Genomic DNA, 22,834 nt, shown 5'->3' on the forward strand with positions numbered 1-22,834 from the left:
GACCTTTGCAATGCATTCTTTACTGTTCCCTTACATCCAGATAGTTATGAGATATTTGCTTTCAGATTCCAAGGTAAGACCCTCGGATGGTCAAGAATCCCTCAGGGCTATACAGAAAGTCCTTCAATCTTTAACGAACTGTTAAAAAGATCATTAGAAGACCTAGATTTACCTGGTAGGTCTACGCTAGTGCAGTATATTGATGATTTGTTAATAGCTGCAAAGACAAGAGAAAACTGTGTAACAGACACAATAATCCTGTTAAATCGTCTTGCAGAAGAAGGACATAAAGTGTCCCCAGCAAAACTACAGTTTTGCAAACAAGAAGTAAAATATCTTGGTCACAGAATTGCAAAAGGAAAAAGACAAGTAACAATAGAGAGAATAAAAATGATTCAAGCAATGTTACCACCAAGAACACAAAGACAGGTAAGAATGTTCTTGGGAATGGTTGGTTACTGTCGACAATGGATAAGCGGATTTTCAGTAATTGCAAAACCCTTACAAAGACTGACAAAGTCAGATGTAAAAGATCCAATTATTCTCAATGATGCTGAGATGGAATCTTTTGAGAACCTGAAAAAGAGCTTATGCCAAGCTCCTGCTTTAGGTATGCCAAATTATGAGAAAGATTTTGAACTGTATTGCAGTGAGAGAGAAGGATGTGCATTATCTGTGTTAATTCAGAGACATGGAAATTTAAAGAAACCTATTGCATACTTCTCTGCAGTTCTTGATCCAATTGCAAAAGCATTACCAGGTTGTTTGAAAGCAGTTGCAGCTACAAGTATCAGCCTCGAACAAAGTGAGGGGATCATAATGGGATTTCCAGTGAAAGTTTTTGTGCCTCATTCAGTTGAAATATTACTGACAAGAGGTAAGACTCAACACTTAACAAGTAGCAGATTGACAAAGTATGAGAAAATCATACTGGGAGCAGATAATGTTTCGATTTCAAGATGTTTAAATCTGAATCCTTCTACATTACTGCCTGATTCTGAAATTGTTGATGACATTGAAACAGAACATGAATGTTTAGATGTCATGGAATTCTGCACTAAACCAAGAAAAGACATCAAAGACAGACCTTTGTCTGAATCGGATTTTGTCTACTTTGTAGATGGGTCATGCTTAAGATCCGAAGGAGGTGTCTTAAAAGCTTCATATTCAGTTTGTACAGTCGTAGATATTGAAGAAGCATCATGTCTTGAAGGAGTTCGTTCAGCACAAGTGGCTGAATTAATTGCTTTAATTCGTGCATGTGAAATATCAAAGGATATAAGAGTTACCATCATTACTGATAGTCAGTATGGGTACGGAGTTGTGCATGATTATGGACAACTCTGGTCACAGAGAGGATACATGACATCGGCAGGATCACCAATTAAAAATGCAGTTTTCATTAGGAGATTAATTGAAGCAATACAATTGCCAAAAGAAATCGCCATTGTTAAATGTGCAGCGCACACTAGAGGAACTGATTATATTTCCAAGGGAAATGCCTTCGCAGATGAAACGGCTAAGTACTGCGCAAGGAAAAATTATTCATACAATCGGGAGAGGAGTAAAGAAACTGATTCAAATTCATTAATGCTAACAACTGTTGTAGAAACATGGCATGAGATTAGAGATTTACAAGATGAAGCAGAAGATGATGAAAAAGACTTGTGGTTAAGATCAGATTGTAGACCACGTGAAGAAGATGGAGTGTGGGTTTACAAAGATGGCAGAGTAGTCTTACCAAATTGTTTGATTGCTGACATGGCCAGATTATATCATGGTCCAGCACATCTAGGAAGAGATTCTATGGTTAGACTTTTTAGAGAAACATGGTTCAATACCAAGTTTAGAACTATTGCTGAATCTTTTTGTCAAAGGTGTTTGTCATGCCAACAAATGAATCCAAACAGAAAATCAGTGGTGGGGACAGGAATAATTGGTCGAGAAGGTGGTCCCTTTACCAGGTTACAAATGGATTTCATTGAAATGCCCTTACACAATTGTTTGAAATATGTACTTGTAATTGTATGCTTATTCTCAAGATGGGTAGAGGCTTTCCCTACACGACATTGTGATTCAATTACAGTGGCAAAACTAATGCTCAGAGAAATCATCCCAAGGTACGGTTTTCCAGTCACTATTGAGAGTGATGGAGGAAGCCATTTTGATAACAAACTGATGAAGTTAATTTGCGAAGCTTTGAGCATTGAGCAGAAAATACACTGTGCATACAGACCAGAGGCATCAGGAGTAGTTGAACAAATAAATGGAACAATTAAAAACAGAATTGGAAAAATGTGTCTTGAAACAGGTATAAAGTGGACTGATGCTCTTCCACTTGTTTTAATGTCATTAAGAAGTACACCAGATAAAAAGACAGGTTTGAGTCCTCATGAAATTTTAATGGGAAGAGTTATGAGGCAAGCTTTTGTACCTGTAGGTAAACTGTTGAGCATAAATGACAGTGCAATTTTGGATTACTGTAAAAGGTTATCTGATATGGTAACTTCTGTGTCTAATCAGGTGGGAACTGAAGCACAATCAAATGAAAAGGTTTTGACACATGATCTGAGACCTGGCGATTGGGTCAGAACGAAAGTACATCGGAGAAGGAATTGTCTAGCTCCTAGATGGCAGAAACCTAGGCAGATAATTTTGATCACTACTAATGCTGTAAAGTGCAGAGGATTAAAACGTTGGATTCATCCTAGTCATACTATTCCAGTACCAACTCCTGAAAGTTCTGATGTTGAAAGTGATACCACAGACGATTCTGATTCTGAGGCAGAAGGCAAAACAGAAGGTGAAATAATTCCAGATTCTGAAGATCGACAAGAAAGTCGACATCTGGAAACTGTGTCAGTGAATGTGCCAGTGAATGGAAATCTGACAAGAAAAGACTTGGAAATAATTGAAATAGATTCTGAAGGTGAAGAGAATCTGTTAAAAGGAAAGATAACTGAGGATTCGGTTGTTTCCATTGAAGACAAAGAAGCTGAACAAAAAGAAGTTTCAGACCAGGAGAGTATCGAAAGGCAGAGAATAAACTCTGAAGTAAGGAACAAATATCCGAAATCTGGGAAGTTAGAGGTAATTGAGGAAGAGGAGGAGAACGAATTACCGAGTACCAGTGATGGAAGACAAAGTGAAATTCCTGAAGGAGTGAAATTGCCGAATAGAGAAGTTCCTGAGTCAATTGAAATTTCAGACTACGAAACTGAAGAAAGTGACGTGGAAGGTGAAAGTGAAAACAGAAAGAAAAGGACTTGGAAGTCAGAATCAAATAATTCTGAACCAAAGAAGAAGTACGTGAGAAAAGCAGACTACTGGCCAGGTGGAAGATTGAGAGTCAGATTGATCAAAAAGCCAAAAGAACAAGTTGAAGAAATCAGTAGTCAAAAGAGTCCTGGAAAAGAAGTTGGAGTTGGAAGAAAAATTGAAGTGATATCGAGAAAAGGGAAGAGAATAATAAGACCAAACCAAAAATACAAGTCTCCTGAGTGGACTTACTTAGTAATTCCACCTGTTATTGACATATATGATAGTAGTGAAGAAGAAAACGAAATCCAAGAAATTAGTGACAATGATTGAAGTACAGAAATATTAAATTGGCAAAAGGCTGAAGAAAATTTGTTAGTTGACACAAGGTCGAAGAAAATCTGTTTAGTTGAAGAAAACTTATGTATGACATAAGGTCGAAGAAATCTTGTTTAGGGTTTTAAAAAAAAAAAAAAAAAAAAAAAAAAATATTTTTAAAAGGGGGGTGTATATAAATTTTAAAATTTATTTTTATTTTTGGAGGCTATAATTAACCAAGAATGCCTTATGTTAAGGAGAGCACTTCAAAGTGTTCTGTTTTTAAAAGATGCTGTAAGATGACTCTGGTATGTCTGCTCATTTTAGTTCTGCTCTGGTTGGTTCTAGCTGTGATTATCCCTTTAGAAATGAATAGAGAATTACGCAAAGTTAACTTAACAAGCAAAGCTCTGCTTAGTCAAACTAAACATAGTGCGTCTGCAAAAGTTATTGATCATCAGCCTAACATTCATCAAGATAAATCAATTGGTGATTTTTCAAGTAATACATTCACAAAGCTATTGAGTGAATATGTTAAGGTAATGGATGCAAAAGACTGCTATGTCTGCGTTAAGTTACCTGCTTCTGTTTCTGAGGGAGTAACATATAATATGCTTCCTCTCACTTATGCTGTAACATGTAGTGTATTAACTAGTTTATTTTATCAAACTGGACGTTTAGAATATTACTATTCAAATTATGATGACATTTTTGCAAATATTAAGATTGATAATGCTTTAAATAAGCATAAGAAAGCAAAACAAATGAGAGAATTTTTCCTTGTTACTAATGAACTCACTTACGAGTATGCTTACAAGAATAATCTAACATGTAAATTAAGTGCTGAAGGAAAGAAATTTTTGAACATGGTTGAGGAGAGAAGAGCAATTTATAAGAGGAATGAATTAGTCAAGCAGACTAAGTCAGCCTTCTGGCAGAAAGAGGATGAGAAATTAAATGGCAAAATGCTTGAAAATATTGCAATTCACATAGACAAACCAGTTAGTGGAAAGCTTTGCATTAGAAGAGATAACACACTTTTTGATAATTATTTTGTAGGTGCAAGTAACTGTGAAGATACTTATCAGATTCTGGGAGGTTGGGGATTTAAAGGTGGAAAGGATCCTATCTTTCCTGGGATTTATTTTGTTTGTGGTGACAAAGCCTACTACAACCTTCCAGACCACTGGTATGGAACTTGTTATGTGGGAATTGTTTTTCCTAAAGTGTTTCATGTTGACAGAGATTCAGAAGGATTGTTTAAAATTCATAATTATGTAAATAGAGCTAAAAGAGAAACTTTTACTGAAGTTCTGGGAGATATTTTTCAAGCCGTAATACCTTTTGTTGGTATAACCCTAAATGCAGGGAGAATCAGAAAATTGTCCACTATAGTTGATAGATTATCAACTGACACTGCTGATGGATTTCAATTAGTAAATGTTGAAGTTATTGCAATTAGATCCATGGTAATTCAAGACCGTCTTGCTTTAGACATACTCCTAGCAAAAGAGGGAGGAGTCTGTGGCATTTTACATGTGCAACATTGTTGTACTTATATACCTGATGAAAGTAAGAATATTGAAATGTATATTAAGAATATTACACAAATGCATTCAGAGATAATTCCTTTAGAAGAAGATGATTTTACAGGGAAACTTTCAAAAAGGTTTCAAGCAATTAAAAACTGGTTTCATAATATCGGAAGTTCAATTCTTGGCAAGATTCTGGCACCTTTGATTATAATAGTATTCATTTTTATTTTGACCAAAATAGGTTGTTTGTTACATAAAAGAAAGAAACAGTTGAAAGAAAAGAAAAGAATTTATAAACTCAGAAAAGAAGAAGAAAGGGAGATTGAATTACAGGAGTTACATGGAGAGCGTTATGTTAATTCCAAAGATTATGCAGAAACAGACTTTTAGGTTTACTGATACAAATGAATTTGAATCGATTTCTTAGAAATTTAAATTATCAAAATTTTGAGTGCTGGTGTGGTGATTTGTTAATCACCAGATGAGGGAGTTGATGGAGCGAGATAGAAAACAAAATTTTGTTTAATCTCGTTAAGTCACATTTCCATAACATGAATAATAATATTAATGATTTGTGATATGTCGTGCTAATACAACTTAGATTAAACTTTACACATGGGGGGACTAACATGTGTGCTCATAAACGTGCATAATTGTTGCATCTTTTTGTTCGTGCAAAATAATAAAATGATTTATTGTTTTCGTTTTTGTCATTACTAACTGCTGCAAACTTAAAAGAAGCATGTGCTTGTTTTGCTTTTCCTTGTCTGTGTGATGTCATTTCTACTATTCTAGGTGCATATGAGTCTCATGGAGTAACGGAGACTGGTAGATATAAACGCTGCTTTATTTGTTTGCAATGGCTAGGTAACATTTTGATTAATCGGGTGGGTTAATTAATTAGTAAATCCTGGGGTAGATACAGAATCTACATTATTTCTTACATTAATACTTTTCTTGTGTTTGTTTTATACTAGAAATCATAAGTTGCCTGCTTTTGGGCCTAGTCACTTGAGTCGCAGAAAAGAGCTGACTTGTAATTCTGCAAAAGTCACGAGACGCCCATTCTGAAATAAATTATTCGTCAAAAGCTGCGTTCACAAAGCAAAAACTAATGTGCTGTCATCATTCTGTCGGACATGGCCAAGGTCGAAAAAGAACATTTTGTCAGTCCTTAACTTGGCATCCGCGGAAGTCAATTGAAAGTCAATGGACGCTGCGAGAATGACTTAATACATTTGTTGCAAACTCAGGAAGCTCCTGGTTGCACTCGGAAGGGACAATGGTCTCTAAGAAATATGACTTTATGGAAGTTTTGAAAAGTGGGTGACATGTCACTTGTCACTCTCAGCCAATGGGACGTCGAAGATTTCTGAAAACTTTCCTTTGCGTAGTTTAGTTAGCATAGAAAGGTATAAAAAGTCATGCCCCTAGGGATGGGCTGGCTGCTGCTTTCTGACTTTCCGATGAGGGTGAAGTGCTGACGGACTTTGCGTGGAGCACGTAAGAATCCTCAAAGAACTTTACTTTTAATTCTATCTATTTAGCTCAGTTAGGGAATTAGGTTTTAGAAATGCTAAACTTTATATATTCACTTTAAATTTGATTTACTTGCTTAAATTGTATTTTCTCATATTTCTTTACAATCATGCTTGCTTTATGGCAAATAAAATTCATTTATAAAACTATCAACTTATATACCATAATTTAGTAAATAAAATCTTACTTTTGACAAACAAGCTGGTCTTGGTTATTCAGGAGTGTAGGTTACTATTAGCTAGATCACGTCGCCAATGGTGGTCGTTTAAATGGTCAAGTTTTATTATAATGACAATATTCTTTCCGCAGATGTATAAAATGTATATAGCTTGTAGATAAGCTAATTCGCCTCGCATTTGGCAGCTGACTCGAAGAATCTACATCAGGGAAATGGCTATGGCAGGAGTGAGGGGACAAAGAGGAATGACTACAGTTTGGGGAGCGGTGTGAACAGTCCCTACCAACCTACCTGTGACAGGCACGGACCTATTGTCTTGAAGTTTCACCCCCACGCCACCGACCAGGTTACTGCTAAGACTATGCATTCTGGGTAATGCAGTTCCTAGGACTGTAATTGGAGCTGCACAGGTGAGCCCACAGCTTAAGGGGGAGGAGCATGAGTGCAGTCAAGTATTCCACGCAGGAGGTGATTTACTGGGGAAGGACACAGTTTTGGGCGCTGAGGAAGGTCCTTTGACCGAAATGCATTCGCCGCTGCGGGCATCCTCCTTAATAAAGTAGCTGTTCTCTCAGAAATCCCCTCCGGCCTCTGTCTTCTTGTTTTGCTGGAAGAATTTTCGTGAGCTTGTAGATAATGTGTATATAGATTTAATCTGACCACCTGATTCAGTAGGCCCAAAATATGTCAGGTTTATAAATGGGTCCATATTTAGTATAGAATTTTGTTTATAGGTTATGAAGTTGGGTAGCGTTATTTATGATATATTTTCTATAGGCCGCTGGATCAACATCAATGCTTAAGAAAATAATGTAATACTACAGCCTTTTCACACGTTAGTAAACTGGCAGAGATTTATTGTGTCTCGTATTCACAGACTAAATTAAGTGTGTCTATTTAATTCACCAGGCCTAATTTTGTCTGAACTAGAAGACTGCAAGATTTCTTCAGCTATCTTTCCAAAGTGATCTGCCCTCAAAGCATAGCTAGAAAGTGGCCTGCGTCTGTTAACGGTAAGGCACACTTTTAATTGGGTGAGCCTACTGCAGACTGAGTCGGTGCACCTTATTACAGTAAATGCCCTAACCCAAGCTCAGCTGTGAACTTGTGCCAGCATAAGGGCAATGTATTAGTGAAAGACAGACCAGCTGTTTGAATCTGCCAGTCTGCCTTTCACTGTAGAGGAAAACACCTGGCCTCATTTGAAAGGAGATCCTTCTACAGGTGGGGGCACTGAGTGACTGCACCCTACTGCTGGGGGCTGCTTAAGGAGTCCACAGGACCCTCCTTCCTTCCTTCCTTTCAAAAGGGAACGCTGACTGTGGCTCCATGAGAGCTCGTTTACTTCTGCTCCTACTTCTGTAATCGAGTGATAAAGTGTCAAAAACCTCCACGGTAATGGAACTTCATTGGCTCGCCTTGTCATCCCGCACCCTTGAAAACTCATGCCGTTGAAGAACACTCCCTAACAATGCATTACCAATACATACTCTGGTCAGAACAACAGTCTAAGGATCATAGAAATCCACCCCACAGTTTTAATGGAAAACAAAGGCACACAAAAGCACAAACACTCGCATAGATGATATGCTAGGTACAGCATAATTTGATTCCAATAGAGTTTGGGCTTTTTACGCACCTGCTGGACTATTAGAATGTTCTCGTCTTTGAATTTCTTGAATATTAATGGGATACGTCTCTCCCTCTTCATTAATACCAATTGAAGCAACTTGTGTGATAACTTCATGCCCTGTAACGAAAATATATTTCAACGAGTACAGATATCAACCCAAAAAACTGGAACCCAATGTCATACCAGCAAAACAGTTCTGAAACACAGATATAGTTTATGTGCTACAAATGCTGTAATTAGGATTGAAATGCTATGACAATTGAAAGGTTTTACTGTAAAGTTTTAGTTTGACGTGTTTTGCAGCATTCAACAAGGATGGCTCATTTGCTTCAATTTTCACAATTCTCTCCTTCATGAAGCTCTTTCATTGACAGGAGCTTCTTTACCGCTTCCATGCTATTGACTTGAAGCAATGCCCTACTGATCTGGACGGTGGTCTTTTCCCCACCGAGTGACACTTTAGTTTGCAGTATCTGTGCAATATGCTCTATCAACAGATTAAAAACCATATAGATGATTTACCTACTAAGAATTGTGGTAGCTTTAATCAAATACTTGTACATATTTATTGATGTTCATTAATTGAGCATGTATTTATTTATTTGGTTATAGTAAACAATAACCATAAAAGCACAATAAAATACAGGTTATATATAATGTCTTAACCAGCAAGGTACATATTTACATATCACATAATCATGGATTTCTGACAACTAAAAACAAAAACATTTTTAGGAAACACAATAACAGATGCAATTACAAATTCATTTTCTAAACCTGCAATGCTAAAAATGCTGGTCGACAGCATTTAAGACCAAAACGCTTTAAAACAGGTACAATCCATCTCTTTCTTAATCCAACGTAATACTTACAGAAAAACATGATATGAATAGTTGATTGTGGTGATATGTCATCGCACGGACACTTACACAAATCTCTAGACCAGTCGTTGACTACAGGAAAACTTAGGGATCTAAATAAAATGTTCAATCTGAAACGAGTCAACAAAAAACGATCTATGTCTTGATCTGTTAAAATATGTACGGCTGGATTGTTGGAGTCAGCAGAGTTAAGTGGTGGGCTTGTGCCGTCGGCTTTCTCATTTCATTGGTTGCTCTAGTTTCGCCCAGAAGACCCATACAGCTGTCTTTAAGTTCTTTCCTAGATACACTGCACATCGAAGACGGCTCTGTGAAATATTCTGGGTGTCCTCCTTTTGTAAGGAACATTTTCACATACTCCAACCTTCTAATATATTTGACACCATGAGCCTTCAAGGCATCTGCCAATGTATAGCGATTAAAACCAGTTTCATCTGACAATCAAATTCTGTGCCAAAGAAGGACAGGCTGGGTCTTAATAGTGTCTTCCAAATATGGGATGCTTAGTTCCAGGTGGCAAATATAATTTGAGGTGCTTTGTGGTAAGGCCAGAAGGAACTTAAGGAAAGTATTTTCCGCGATCTGCAGTGAATTTATGTCTGCATAGCCCCATATGCCAGCTCCATAAGTAGCTATGGACACACATTTGGCCTTGTAAATATATAGAAGTTCTGCTGGGGGGGGGGGGGGGGGGCTTTCCTAATTTACGACTAAAATTTGATAGGGCCATTAACGCCTTGACAAACAGCAGGCGTCTAGTTTTGACCGCCTCAGACCATAGCACAGTCCTGTCAAATAGTATCCCTAAGTATGAAAATCTTTTAGTGCACTCTATTGGTCTTCCATCTATATATAGAGTTTTAACCCTCTTGTGCGTCCCAACCCCGCAATTCATTGAAAATGTTTTGGAACAATTTATTGTAAGTCCCAAATTTGACATGAAGCTAGAGAAAGAGTTAACAACCCTTTGGAGTCCGAGCAGGGGAAGGGCCATTAAAACAGCATCACCTGCATATAAGAGAGCAGGGATAGGTCGCTTTGCTGCCTTCGGTAAATCCCTGCACTCTTTAACTAAAGTAGATTCTAAATTATTTACATATAATGTGAAGAGGAATGGGGCAAGGACGCAGCCTTGCTTCACCACCCTCTCCCAATTCTAAAGTGACTCGTGCATTCTCCACCTCGCCCACATCTGACCTTAGCCTTACCCCCAGAATAAAGCTCCCTTAAAAATGCAATTATTAAGAGGTCCACTCCTAAACCTTCTAAAATCGACCACAGCTTATCGTGGATGACGCAGTCGAAAGCTGCGGTTAAGCCGACAAAGGTCATATATAGTCTGCCCTTTTTTGCCTTTGTATACTTGTCCAATAAAATATGCAGGTTTAAACCCTGCTCAACTGTACCCAGACCCTTGTGAAACCCATATTGTAAATCGCTAATAACATCTTTTTCTTCTGCCCAGGCCTGCATTCTGTCTAATAAAACCCGGCCAATAATCTTAGCTGTAGAATCTAGCAATGAAATCGGGCGATAGCAAGCCTGATTCGTCCTATCTCCCTTTTTCAAAATTGGCACGATCGTGGATTCGTACCAAGTTGGTAAAAAGCCACTCTCATTACATGCATTAAAAACCTGAGTTAAAAGCGGACCCCATAGTACTAAGTTAGATTTAAAAAGGTCCACAGGAATGCCATCTGGCTCTGGGGCCTTGCCACCCAAGTTTGTATTAATTGCTGCAGTAATCTCATTGAGTGTAAAATCAATTCTTAGTTCTTGTACTGTAGCCTCCGTGTTCAATATACTGCCATCCACATCTTAAGTCGGATTATTATACAAGTTTGAATAATGTTTTATCCATTCTGGTTCTGAGATGGCCGTCTCCATGACGGTCATCTCCTTATTAGCCAAAAAAGGGGCATTCACTGCTTTCCAGAAGGAAGAGAAATCACGACTTTTTGGGTGTCACTGTGCCAAAGCCCGTTGTGTACTGCGCGTGAGCCTACCTGCACGCCGCCTGGGGTCCCGACCTGATTAAGCCTTGCTTGGGGACTTGAGTGTCTTCACCTTTGCCGACCGGAGTTGCCGCCTGCTTACAACTGTACCAGCTGTCTCCTCCCCCCGCCGCAGCCCTCGAACACCGGGTCTGCCGCAGAGCGAGGGAGTAGAGACTACAGCCCCCAGAAGCCTCCGCGACTGGCCCGGAAGTCGCGTTGAGGCTTAGCGGCCGGAGGCACCGTTAAAGGGGCTGGCCTTGTGGCGGAGCGGGTGTCACTGTGCCAAAGCCCGTTGTGTACTGCGCATGAGCCTACCTGCACGCCGCCTGGGGTCCCGACCTGATTAAGCCTTGCTTGGGGACTTGAGTGTCTTCACCTTTGCCGACCGGAGTTGCCGCCTGCTTACAACTGTACCAGCTGTCTCCTCCCCCCGCCGCAGCCCTCGAACACCGGGTCTGCCGCAGAGCGAGGGAGTACAGACTACAGCCCCCAGAAGCCTCCGCGACTGGCCCGGAAGTCGCGTTGAGGCTTAGCGGCCGGAGGCACCGTTAAAGGGGCTGGCCTTACCGCGTCGCGGGACCGCGCGCGGGGCCGTGCCCGGGGCTAAGCCCGGGCAAAGGGCAGGCCCTCTGTGGCCCTCAGAGGCCCAAGGAGCCTGGGCTGGGCCACAAATCCTGGTCGATTTTACTACGTCCTAATATTCACTCTTGTAACCGACCGAAAACAACTCCCCGTCAACAGCGGGTATGGAGCCTAAACGTAAGGATAAGACTATGGTTAAAAAAACGCCAATTCACACACGCTCGGTTACAAGGAACACTGCTATAGTAAAAACTCCACTACCATCTCTAACTGCAATTGACCGCATGTTACAACAGACAATTGTGGTAGTAGCTAACGCCATTCAAAATACTGAGAGACGTTTATCTTTACCACCCAGTGATTGCGTAATCTTACAGTCATCACAAACTGCAGATCTCACTGTAGATAACACAAATAACATAAATGTAACATCACTCTCAAATGATTCCATATTAATGCAATCTTATACAGGTCTCCCTGGGGCTGAGTTAATTCAAGTGGAAGGCCATCTCACAGACCCTGCGGTGTTTAAAGATAGGGAAAGTCGACTGTCTCTAACTCCTAACTTGATACCCAACGATACTCCGGTTGGGGCATTGGGGCTGAGTAATGCGCTCAATGCCAGTGCGGTATTGATTCCCTGTGACATTGAAGATTCCACCCCTTTAGCCGACCAACCTAACAACAGTCACGTAGACAGCACGACCGACCATGGCTCTGTCCACTGTAGATCTAGACGCACTCGCAATAGGAAATTATTGGCCCCAAGTAGTGTGTATGTGAAACTAAGGGGCAGGAAAAAGAAGGTAACATCACCATTATTAGACCAGTGGAACGGTGGTGAGCCGTCACCACCACAGTCAAGATTAAATGTAGGACTAAGGGATAACTTTAACCCAACTGCTCTTAATGGGGAGTCCTTAATGTGTCACTTTAGGGATGCCATGAATCTCCTTATTGCCCCCCTAACTGACAAATTGGAGTTGATCTGTAAAAAAGTGGAAAACTTGGAGAAATTGGGCCTCGCCAAGTTAGAAATCCTCGAACATCTGGGTACACAAGTTATACCAAGTTCTTTGCACGCACCCCCGAGGAACGAGGACAATTCGACCACTAGCAATACAATAAAAATACCAGGTATACCCACTAGAAATGTGGCCTCCGTGGCAGTCACTGGCAAGTTCGGCCACCCTAAAACCAATAGTTCTGATAATGCTAAAAGAGGGCCTAATGGGGCAAGAGGAAGTGAGGCAATGGGCTATGTGTCAGCAAACGGGAACCCTACAGCAAGCAGGTACTATAACAATACTATACCCGCTGTGATCAATCTCCCGCCAGAAAGCAGACCATTTGTGGCAATTCTTGCCAATGTCCCGAAACTTAAACCCTTTCAATTTGAAAATGCCGACACATTAAAAAACAAAGTTTTGTACTGGCTTGCTCACAACTGCGGATTCCCCCTAAGAGGGGCAAGTCAAATCCTCTCAACCCAAAGGGGAGGGTGGGTGGGACCTAGTAAAAAGGAAATAAGTGGGGATTGTGTAATCATAAATTATAAGACCACTGAATGGGCAAGGGACTCTATCTTGAATGCACCGATCCCATCAGATAATGATTATAATACCACCTTGGTCCCCCTAGATTACTTTTATAGGAACCAGGTGGGATTTAAAATTCCTGTGCAGAACTTTAAACATCCCAGAGCAACACAAATGTCTCACCTGCCTATACAGCAGGCACCAGTACAACTAGTTGAGCACCCAAGGATCACTTACGATTATGGCACCCATCATGTACCACAGCAATTACCGAACTTAATCAGAACACCAAACCCTAATTATTTTAACAACCCAAACGTATCTGGGCCAGGAATTGGCGTCTATGACCAATATGCAGTTCCAACAGCTAACAGGTTCCAGATATTTAACTCTCTTGATGAGAATGATTGACTAGGGGGTACTCATGTTGCTAAGCCACCTGACATTGAGGCCCCCGGGTCGATGGTCACTGCCTTAGCAAACTTAAATGACTCAACCCCGACAGATGTAATTATATGCACTGGTGATAACCAACTGGAAATCCCGTTAACACCTTTAACACCTTTAACCACAACTATCACTGACCCATCACATGTAACTTTAGAAGAGAACCTAGGGGCCATTACCTGGAACATAGCAGGGATAGCTTCTAAGGTAACTACTCCCATCTGGGATGATTTTATTAAACAGGGCTTCGACATAATCTGTCTGCAAGAAACCTGGCACACGGATGAAATACATGTCGAAGGATACACCTCTTTTAATGTGAAGGCGGTGGCATCCCAGGCTGGCAGAGCCAAGGGAGGATTAGTGACCATGGTATCTACCGCATTGACGGAGTTTAGTGTTAGCCATCATGTAGTAGTTGAGGAGCATGCTTCCGTTTTGCGCATGGCCCATAGTAGATGTAGAGATTTAATAGTTGTAAATTTCTACAATAACATTGTGGGGTCCAAACGGGGAACGATTATTTTTGACATAGAGCGGGCCATTGATGTGACTTTATCAAGAACACCCAAATCAGCCGCAATCCTATGGGTAGGAGACTTTAATATTAAAACATGCAATTATGCTCTTAAGGGGGCCTGTGGCCACAGGGAGGAGTACTCAGGAAGGGATACTAGTGTACATAACCATTTCCCACATAACAACTATGGCAGCACATTAAACAACCTCTTAGCCAAATATGACCTGGATCTCTTAGAATGTAACAAGAACAAAAATAATGCTAGGTGCCCAACATTCCATGGAAGAAACAGTCAATCATTTATTGACCACATTATGATATCTTGTTGCGTAGTTTACTCTAATGTGTGGGTAATCGAACAATCAGTAAGTGATCATAATAGCGTAACTGTGGATCTATTGGGATGGGGGCCCAAAAGGAATGTCTATAGTCAACCAATCCATGACATCGCGGCTGAAAGACCAAATGGGATGAGGGTGAAATGGATAAAAGTTGACCCAACTCATTTTGTAGCCAATGTAATCCGGAAATGTAGCAGTGAGGTTGAGTACTGTCTGTCTTCTAATACATGCCCGCGAACCCTGTTATCCAATTTTCTAAACATTACAAAAATGATTGAGAAATCTTTGTTACACAGTAATAGGAAACCAAGGAAGGTCAAGGCTGTGTGGTTTGATGAACATTGTGCCCAGTCACTAAAAAAGCTAAAAAAATCATTAGATGCCATACCAAGAGATGCTAGTAAAATCAGGGAAGAGCGGCTCAACTATAAAACTGCACTTTCAACTAGGAAGAAGGAATTGCAGGACAAGGCATGGGCAAAACTAGACTTGGCTGCAGATACAAAAGATCACAAACTTTTTTGGGAGACTGTTAATAGCCCGTTTCTGAAGAACGATAACATTCCAGAACTAACTTCGCACGTCAGTTGCCGGGCCTGGATAGCACATTTTACTGGGATTTTTAACTCTGATTTTACTTTTGATTTTACCTCTGATTTTAACCCTGACGTTTTAACTATAACTACTGATATTGCTATTTGTTTTAAATGGGAGAAAATATTGTTTACTGTGACACTGAGTGAGGTGATTGAGGCGATTGAGAACAGCAAGGGGGGAAAAGCCCCTGGGCCCGATGGGGTTCCCGTGGATTTCTATAAATCTGAGATCACCCTATGGGCCCCCATTCTGACCCGTTATTTTAATGCTGCAATTGAAGATAAATTACCGACCTCATGGGGACAATCAATCATAGTGCCACTATTTAAAAAGGGTTCCAGGGCAGAAGCACGAAATTATCGCCCAATTTCACTTTTGGACTCGTCGTTAAAGATTCTGAGTCGCGTTCTCCTGGTGAGATTAGAAACCTGGGTAGAAGACAACAATATCCTCTCACCTATCCAGTATGGGTTTCGAAGGGGCCTAGGAACTATGGAACAGTGCGTGAACTTGGAACTTATTATCGGCAAGTACACGAAAGCTAAGGAAGGGAATCTGTTTATGTGCTTTGCCGATTTAAGTTCCGCATTCGATCTGGTGGAACACGCGCTGCTCTGGCCAATACTTCTTGCCATGGGTGCACCTGTAGAAATCATTCACCTTCTGGCCAGAATGTATAGTAATCTTTCAAGTAAGGTTAGATTTGGTACAGATGGCGAATGTACCCCCTTTTTTAAAATTGGAAGAGGAATCCGACAAGGGTGTGTGCTAGCCCCACTTTTATTCTCCCTTTTTATTAATCATGTTGATCAATTTTTACGTGAATCTAATGCCGATGCCCCGATAATTAATGGAAAGCAAATACCCGTCCTTTTATACGCGGATGACGCGGTCCTGATTTCCAGGACCGCGAAAGGACTGCAAAAGTTAATTGATAGGTTCTATATTTTTACTCAGGGTAGAAAGCTTAAAATTAACAAAGGTAAGACGATGACTATGACCTGTGGAAAGAAAATGAGGAAAAATAAGGCATTCTTTCTAGATGGGGAAAAACTTGAGGCCGTTCGGAATTTTTGTTATTTAGGCATCACCTTTTCAGGAGATGGGTGATGGGCCAATGAACAATCGTGTGTGGATCTGAAAATGATCAGAAATGTAAATTGCATTTTCAGATTTGCATCAAAACTCGGGGGTCGCAGAATTTGTGAGATGATTTCCATCTACAATTCAAGGTGTATGGCCTCTGCCTTGTATGGAGCAGGGATATGGGGCCATAACCCCCAAATTGCACTGTCCATCCAGAGAGAGGAGAACAAGTACTTAAAACGATTATTATGCCTCCCTGCTGCGGCCTCTAGCGAGATTACACACAGAGAGCTTGGCCTAAACTACGTTACAGATTTGATTGCATTGCGTCCCCTGTCCCTATGGCGATCTATATGGGCCAAGGATGAAACAAGGTTCACAAAGGAAGTAATTGTGGATTGTATTAAACTTGATCGTCACTCCAATATTCCCTGGCTCAAACATATACAATTTTGGTACAAGACCCTCTTTTCCCAGGACATTTTTAAAGATACTTTAACAGAGTCAATTTTAACAAAGCGTGACCTTAAATCCACTTACCTCGTCCATGTAAAAGGGACTAGAATGAATAAGTATGCAATGCAAAGTACGTTTAACTTATATATGGAATATAATCTTAGTACAGGTCTATCCTCTTATCTTATATTTGTTAGTATTAATTCCCACCGCTTTGTTCTTGCGCGTCTGAGGCTTGGAATAGTTCACCACTTAGTGGCTTTTCCTATTGCAAAAAAACCTGGGACATGTCCGTGTCCATGTGATGGAAAATCCAAACAGAGCACTTGCCACTTTTTACTATTCTGCAATTTTTATACTGGTTTTAGAAAGTTTTACTTGAAGCAACTGTTTCTTAATTATAATATGTGAAATACAAGAGCCGCGATGCAACTGATGTTTAATCTAGCTTCTCCAGACGTGTGTTATTATGTGGCCACCTACATTTTAAAATGTATGTCATCAAGGAAATCAATTATAATATGATTTTTTATAATATCAATGTGTACTACTTTATGTGTAATTTACCGCCTGAGCTAAACTGTTTACATATGTATTTATTTGCTATGCACTTTATATTGCATATTTGCACCTGCCGAAAGTACCATATGTATACGATAGGATTGGTATTTTGCACTTTACATTAGCATTTTTGCACAAACTTTTCTCCTTTTCTCCTTTACAATAGTTGCTGTTACAATGTTTATAGTGACTATATAGCCTTTTCTTGTACTCAAATGAGATATGTTGTATAACAATATAACGAAAATGGGTTTGGTGTATAGATATTGATATAATTTATCGTTTCATCATTTTTAAACCTACATAAATGTGAATCTGAAATTGTATTTATGTATGTTGCTATATGGTTGTACTTGTACAAACCGAATAAAGCATTTTGAAGCGAAGCGACTTTTAGCAGCATCATGTAAAGCACGCCATGTTTCCTGTTTTAAAATAGTCTTTCTAGATTTAAGTGCAGTTTTATAATTTCGTCTTGCCTCCCTAATATGGCCGATATTTTTTACTGCGGCATGTGTACAATTTTTAAGATTGGAATATGCCTTTGTACATTCGGTATCAAACTAACCTTGATTATTAGTAGCTTTCCTTTTAGTTTCAACAAAAAGTGATTTCTTTATCAATCAATCAATCAATCAATCATATCATTTGTAAAGCGCACTACTCACCCGTGAGCGTCTGAAGGCGCTGGGGTGGGGATGCTGCTACTGCTCGAAAAGCCAGGTCTTGAGGAGTTTTCTGAAGGTTAGCAGGTCTTGGGTCTGTTGTAGGTGGAAGGGGAGGGTGTTCCAGGTCTTGGCGGCGAGGTGGGAGAACGATCTGCCGCCTAAGGTTGCTCTTTGGAAGCGGGGGACTGTAGCGAGGTTGGCGGAGCGAAGCTGGCGGGTGGGGGTGTAGAAGCTGAGTCGTCTGTTGAGGTACGTTGGTCCAGTGTTGTGGAGTGCTTTGTGTGCGTGGGTGAGGAGCTTGAAGGTTATCCTCTTGTTGACCGGGAGCCAGTGCAGGTCTCTCAGGTGGGGTGTGATGTGGCTGCGGCGAGGGATGTCGAGGATCAGGCGTGCAGAGGCATTCTGGATGCGTTGGAGCCGTCTCAGGAGTTTGGCCGAGGCTCCTGCGTAAAGGGCGTTTCCATAGTCCAACCTGCTGCTGACAAGGGCCTGGGTGACTGTTCTACTCGTTTCAGTGGGGATCCACTTGTAGATCCTACGGAGCATGCGGAGGGTGTTGAAGCAGGAGGAGACGGCGTTGACCTGTTTAGTCATGGAGAGGGTGGAGACGAGGATGACCCCCAGGTTGCGTGCGTGGTCGGTGGGTGTTGGAGTGGTTCCCAATGCGGTTGGCCACCAGGAGTCGTCCCAGGCCGAAGGGTTGGATTCGAGGATGAGGACCTCCGTCTTGTCCGAGTTCAGCTTCAGTCGGCTGTTCCTCATCCATTCAGCAACGGCCTTCATTCCTTCGTGAAGGTTGTTTTTGGCGGTGTGGGGTTCCTTGGTGAGGGAGAGTATCAGCTGGGTGTCATCGGCGTAGGAGAGGATGTTGAGGTCGTGCCGACGGGCGACTTGGGCGAGCGGGGCCATGTAGATGATAAACAGAGTTGGGCTGAGGGATGAGCCCTGGGTATGCCGCAGATGATCTCGGTGGCTTCGGAGCGGAAGTGGGAAGGCGGACGCTCTGTGTTCTGCCGGAGAGGAAGGAGGTGGTCCAGTCCAGGGCCTTCTCTTGGATCCCAGCATTGTGGAGGCATGTTCGTAGTGTGTGGTGACAGACCGTGTCGAAGGCTGCTGACAGGTCCAGGAGGATGAGGGCTGCCATTTCTCCGTTGTCCAGCAGGGACTTGATGTCATCAGTGGCGGCGATGAGGGAAGTCTTGATGCTGTGGTTACTGAGGAACCCGGACTGGGAAGGGTCCAGGATATTGTTCTCCTCGATGTAGCGGGTCAGTTGTTCGTTGACGGTCTTCTCGATGACCTTTGCCGGGAACGGGAGCAGGGAGATGGGCCGGAAGTTCTTGAGGTCCTTGGGGTCCGCCTTGAGTTTCTTGAGTAAGGCGTTGATCTCGGCGTGCTTCCTGCTCTCCGGGAAGGTTGCTGTCTCGAAGGAGGTGTTGATGACTTTCCGGAGATGGGGTGCGATGGATGTGCTGGCTTTGTTGAAGCTGTGGTGTGGGCATGGATCTGAAGAAGATCCGGAGTGGATGGTGTTCATGATCTTGATGGTGTCATCGTCGTTGATGTTGGTCCAGTAGAGCAGGCGGTTGGTGTGGATGGTGGTCGTGGAGGTCTCAGTGGTTGTCGGGGCGGTCATGGCGTTGAAACTGTCGTGGATGTCTGTGATCTTGCGGTGGAAGAAGGTGGCCAGCGAGTCGCACAGGTCTTGCGAGGGTGGGACGTCGTTGGTGTTGGTGCTGGGGTTGGAGAGTTCCTTCACGATGTTGAAGAGCTCTTTGCTGTTGTGCACGTTGGTGTCTAGGCGGTCTTTGAAGGAGGCCCTTTTGGCGGATCTGATGAGGTGATGGTGTCTGCGGGTGGCATTCTTGTGGGCGGTGTGGCTGTCCGGTGTTCTTTCACGGATCCAGATCTTCTCCAGCTTTCGGCAGGTTTGCTTGGAGGCCCGGAGGTCTTCAGTGAACCAGCTGGCTTTCTTGTTGGTATGATTGTTGGAGGGTTTCTTGATCGGGGTGAGGGTGTTGGCGCAGTTGTTGATCCACTGTCTGAGGTTGTAGGCGGCGGGGTCGGGGTCGGTATGGTCGGTGGGTGGGCTCTGGGCAAGAGTGGTGGTTAGCTGGTCGTCAGTGACTTTGCTCCAGCAGCGGTGAGGCATCTGTTGGGTGCGTTGGTGCGTGGTGGGTTTCTTGAAGGTGAAGTGGATGCAGCGGTGGTCGGTCCAGTGGAGTTCGTGGTATGGTTGAAGGAGACGTGGGGGCTTGCGGAGAAGATGGGGTCAAGCTGGTGACCGGCGCAGTGGGTGGGTGTTGTGACGAGTTGTCTGAGTCCGACGTTGGCTAGGTTGTCGATCAGGGTGCTGGAGTTGGTGTCGTCATTGTTCTCGAGGTGGAAGTTCAGGTCCCCGAGGAGGATGTAGTCCGTGGAGGCAAGGGTGTGTGTGCTGACGAAGTCGGCGATGGAGTCGCTGAACTGTGGTCGGGGTCCGGGCGGTCTGTAGATGAGGGTTCCTCTGAGGGTGGTGTTGGGGTCAGTGTGGATCTGGAAGTGCAGGTGTTCCGCGGTGCTGAGGGTGTCGTCGATGTTGGTCGAGACTCTGAGAGTGTTCCTGTGTACGATGGTGATTCCTCCTCCCGCTCTGTTGGTGCGGTCCTTGCGGGTGATCTTGTAGCCTTCCGGGACGGCTATGTCGGGTGCCGAGGCGGGGTTCAGCCAGGTCTCCGCCAGGAAGGCGACGTCTGGGGAGGTTGAGTCGAGTAGGTCCCAGAATTCAATGGCATGTTTTCGGGCGGAGCGGGTGCTGAGAAGGATGCACCTGAGGTGGTTGGGTTCTTTCTTGGTCGGCAGCATGGTGGGGCGGATGCTTGTGAAGCTGCAGTTCCGGCAGGTGAAAGCTCCGTGGGTGCGCTTCGGGGCGGCCAGGAAGAAGGTGTGTGATCGTCCGGTGTTGAGTGCATGGAGGGTTCTGGCATCGTAGCGGTGTCGGGCGTCGTGACGTTCGTGGTGTCCAGGGGTCCTGGCGCTGGGCGCGGTCCAGGCATGGACGGGCACAGACAGGCTTTCCTTAGGATCCTTAGTGGTACTTATACCACTTTCTTAGTATATGGTTTGTGAGGCCCCTAGGGCATAACATATAATGTGCAACTTTTCGTATATTAACTGTGTGACTTGTATTGTATTTTTACCTCTGACCTCATAAAGAGTGCAGAGGGGTTGTGTTTAGATTAAATACATATATATTTGATATATACGTTGAGTGGTGTCCTTTCATTTGGTATTCAAGGGATTATATATGGTAAAACAACTTGCTTAACTTGCCTTCTGAAGTCTTAGCCTGAAGACTGCTGGTTCATGTTACCAGTAGGATAGCTTTCTATAAGGTTGACTTTACAACCATCATCAATAAGGGTCGATTAGACTGGTGCAAGGTGCCCACTAGAACTAGTGGACATCATATGCCAGGCTAACTTCTCACACTCATTACATCACTGATGACATCTCAAATGACATCACTGATGACATCACTGATTACATCATCCAGTGAATGTGTGTCTTTCAGAAAAATAAATATTTTTTATATGTATATCTAAAGGTCGATGGAAGAATAAATTGGTAAATAACGGTCTAAATGGATGGTTCTTTTTGTAAAATTGACTGTATAACTGACTTATTAAGTTTATCTTAGTGAATACATGTATTAGCGAGAGGTATAAAAAAATCTCCTCTCCCCGTATTCTCCTGCTAGGAACCTTCGTTCCTCGGCGAAATTGCTCCTTACTGTGCCTCGAGTGCGTAGAGCTAAATGGGGAGGCAGAGCCTTCTCCAATCTTGCTCCAAGATGGTGGAATATCGTCCCCTTAGAGATCAGGATCCTACCCTCAATGCTATCTTTCAGAAAAGCTTTAAAAACATGGCTCTTTGGCATACCCTTAGCTCTTGGTTTTGCCTTTTCTTTCTTTTTTTGATTTTCTTTGGTGGGCGCCTTGATGCCTTCGGGCAAAGTTGCGCGTTTATAAGTTTACTTTCATTCACTTTCATTCATGTTTAAATATGTAAATATCTGTAACAGTGTCTCACTTTGTGTATAAGTGGCTGCATGGGTTGGTGAGTAGCTACATGAGTGTCTATATGGGTTATTAGTTGGTTTTTTGAGTATCAGTATGAGTGTCTGTATGGTTCGGCGGGGGGTATTACTTAGCGCATAAATGCATGAATGAGTGACTCACTGTTTGTATGTGTTTTGAAGACAGCATGTGTGCAGGACTGTATGGGTGGATGAGTGTGTGTATGGGTGTGTTAGTGAGTGAATGACTGTCTCAATAGTATCTTTATGAGTAACTACATATGTTTTAATCTAGTATATGTGAGTATTGATGTATATAAGTGATTATATGTGAGAGTGAGGGATTGGAAGAGTTCCTGTATAAATAAGTATGTGTTTCTATAAGATATTGTTTAAGAGAGTAAGTATGTGTACGTTTCTGTAAAAGTAAGTGTAGTGGTGTGTGTATAGCTGTGTATGCAAATAAATGGATGTTTGATAGTTTATTTGCATGTGTGAGTATGTGTGAGTAACTCTATGGATGAGTGTCGGTGTGTAACAGGATGTATGGGTGTATGAATACATATGTTGAGTGAGTACATGTATGAGTGACTATATAGAACTGTTGGTGAATGAGTGGATGTGTATGTAGATGGTGGAATT

General features: G+C 42.2%; 1 protein-coding gene across 2 annotated transcripts in view; it reads right to left on the reverse strand.

Annotated features, from left to right (window-relative positions):
- Window positions 1-22,834, reverse strand: part of LOC144823535 (uncharacterized) — a 337,732-nt gene that overhangs the window by 85,151 nt on the left and 229,747 nt on the right. For both annotated transcript variants that reach the window (XM_078682134.1, XM_078682133.1), the window contains exon 7: window positions 8,468-8,578. In XM_078682134.1, coding sequence (XP_078538260.1) covers window positions 8,468-8,578 — 111 coding nt within the window. The remainder of the gene's footprint in view (window positions 1-8,467; window positions 8,579-22,834) is intronic.

This window comes from Lissotriton helveticus, chromosome 3_1, assembly GCF_964261635.1.
Source record: "Lissotriton helveticus chromosome 3_1, aLisHel1.1, whole genome shotgun sequence".
NCBI classification, from domain to species: domain Eukaryota; kingdom Metazoa; phylum Chordata; class Amphibia; order Caudata; family Salamandridae; genus Lissotriton; species Lissotriton helveticus.